The following is a 793-nucleotide window of genomic DNA, read 5'->3' as shown; positions in this document are numbered from 1 at the left end:
CATTCTCGGAGGTGCCGCAGATGTTGCAGCACTTGCACTCAATGCACTGCCAGCGGTAGGTCTTCACTGCTGCCATCATCACGGGGGTGAACTGGAGGCAGGACGGATGCCCTGTGGAGGAGAGCGAGCGAATCAGGGAGCTGAAGGCTGGGGAGCAGTGAGGGGACCCAGCTATGACAGCCACTGGGATGCTGGTGAGCCACGGGCCCTCAGGGTCTGGGTGTCGGCAGGGGCTGCACTGGCTCAGATACCTGAGCGGCCACAGTCAGAACAGGACACCAGCTCCTCGGGCTGTCCTGTCTTCTTGTTGATCTTGGAGTCCCCCAGACAGAAGTCGCAGTAGTTGTTGGGCAGGGCCAATCCATCAGGACCCTTCTTGGCTATAACGAGAAAGGGAAGAACTCAGATGACACCCATGCAGGCCTCTGGGTCTCCTGACATCCCCGCAAGGAGGGTTTTTCACAGCCCGGCCGACTCCTGCTTGCCCCGCCCCTGACACCAGCTTACATTTCTGCTCCTCGGACCTCTGGGAAACTGGGGTGGGTGGCTGTGAGTCTTCCTTGTCCTCGCCCTCCTCCTCAGCCAAGTGGGAGTGGGCATAGTGGTAACTCAGGCCTGGTCGGTTCTTGTAACGTTTTCCACAAACTGAGTGGGGAGAAGATTGCAGAGAAAGGTGTTAGGATCTGAGGGTACCTCATCCCTGCCCCTCTAAGCTGTGGGCTCCACCTGAGGCAGAGGTAACCGCCCCCATCAGCTCTGCTCAGGGACAGACGTCTACTGAGAACCGCCTCCC

The 793-nt window shown here is 59.3% G+C and overlaps 1 protein-coding gene across 3 annotated transcripts in view; it reads right to left on the bottom strand.

Annotated features, from left to right (window-relative positions):
• DPF2 (D4, zinc and double PHD fingers family 2) overlaps positions 1-793 on the bottom strand; it is a 12,843-nt gene that overhangs the window by 3,977 nt on the left and 8,073 nt on the right. For all 3 annotated transcript variants that reach the window (XM_010838051.1, XM_010838053.1, XM_010838052.1), the window contains 3 exons: positions 508-645; positions 252-380; positions 1-111 (listed from right to left, as the gene is read on the bottom strand). In XM_010838051.1, coding sequence (XP_010836353.1) covers positions 1-111; positions 252-380; positions 508-645 — 378 coding nt within the window. The remainder of the gene's footprint in view (positions 112-251; positions 381-507; positions 646-793) is intronic.

Source organism: Bison bison, unplaced genomic scaffold (genome assembly GCF_000754665.1).
Source record: "Bison bison bison isolate TAMUID 2011002044 unplaced genomic scaffold, Bison_UMD1.0 scf7180017864089, whole genome shotgun sequence".
Classification (NCBI taxonomy): domain Eukaryota; kingdom Metazoa; phylum Chordata; class Mammalia; order Artiodactyla; family Bovidae; genus Bison; species Bison bison.
The sequence above is the reverse complement of the archived record's forward strand: the minus strand, read 5'-3'. Positions and strand labels throughout refer to the sequence as shown.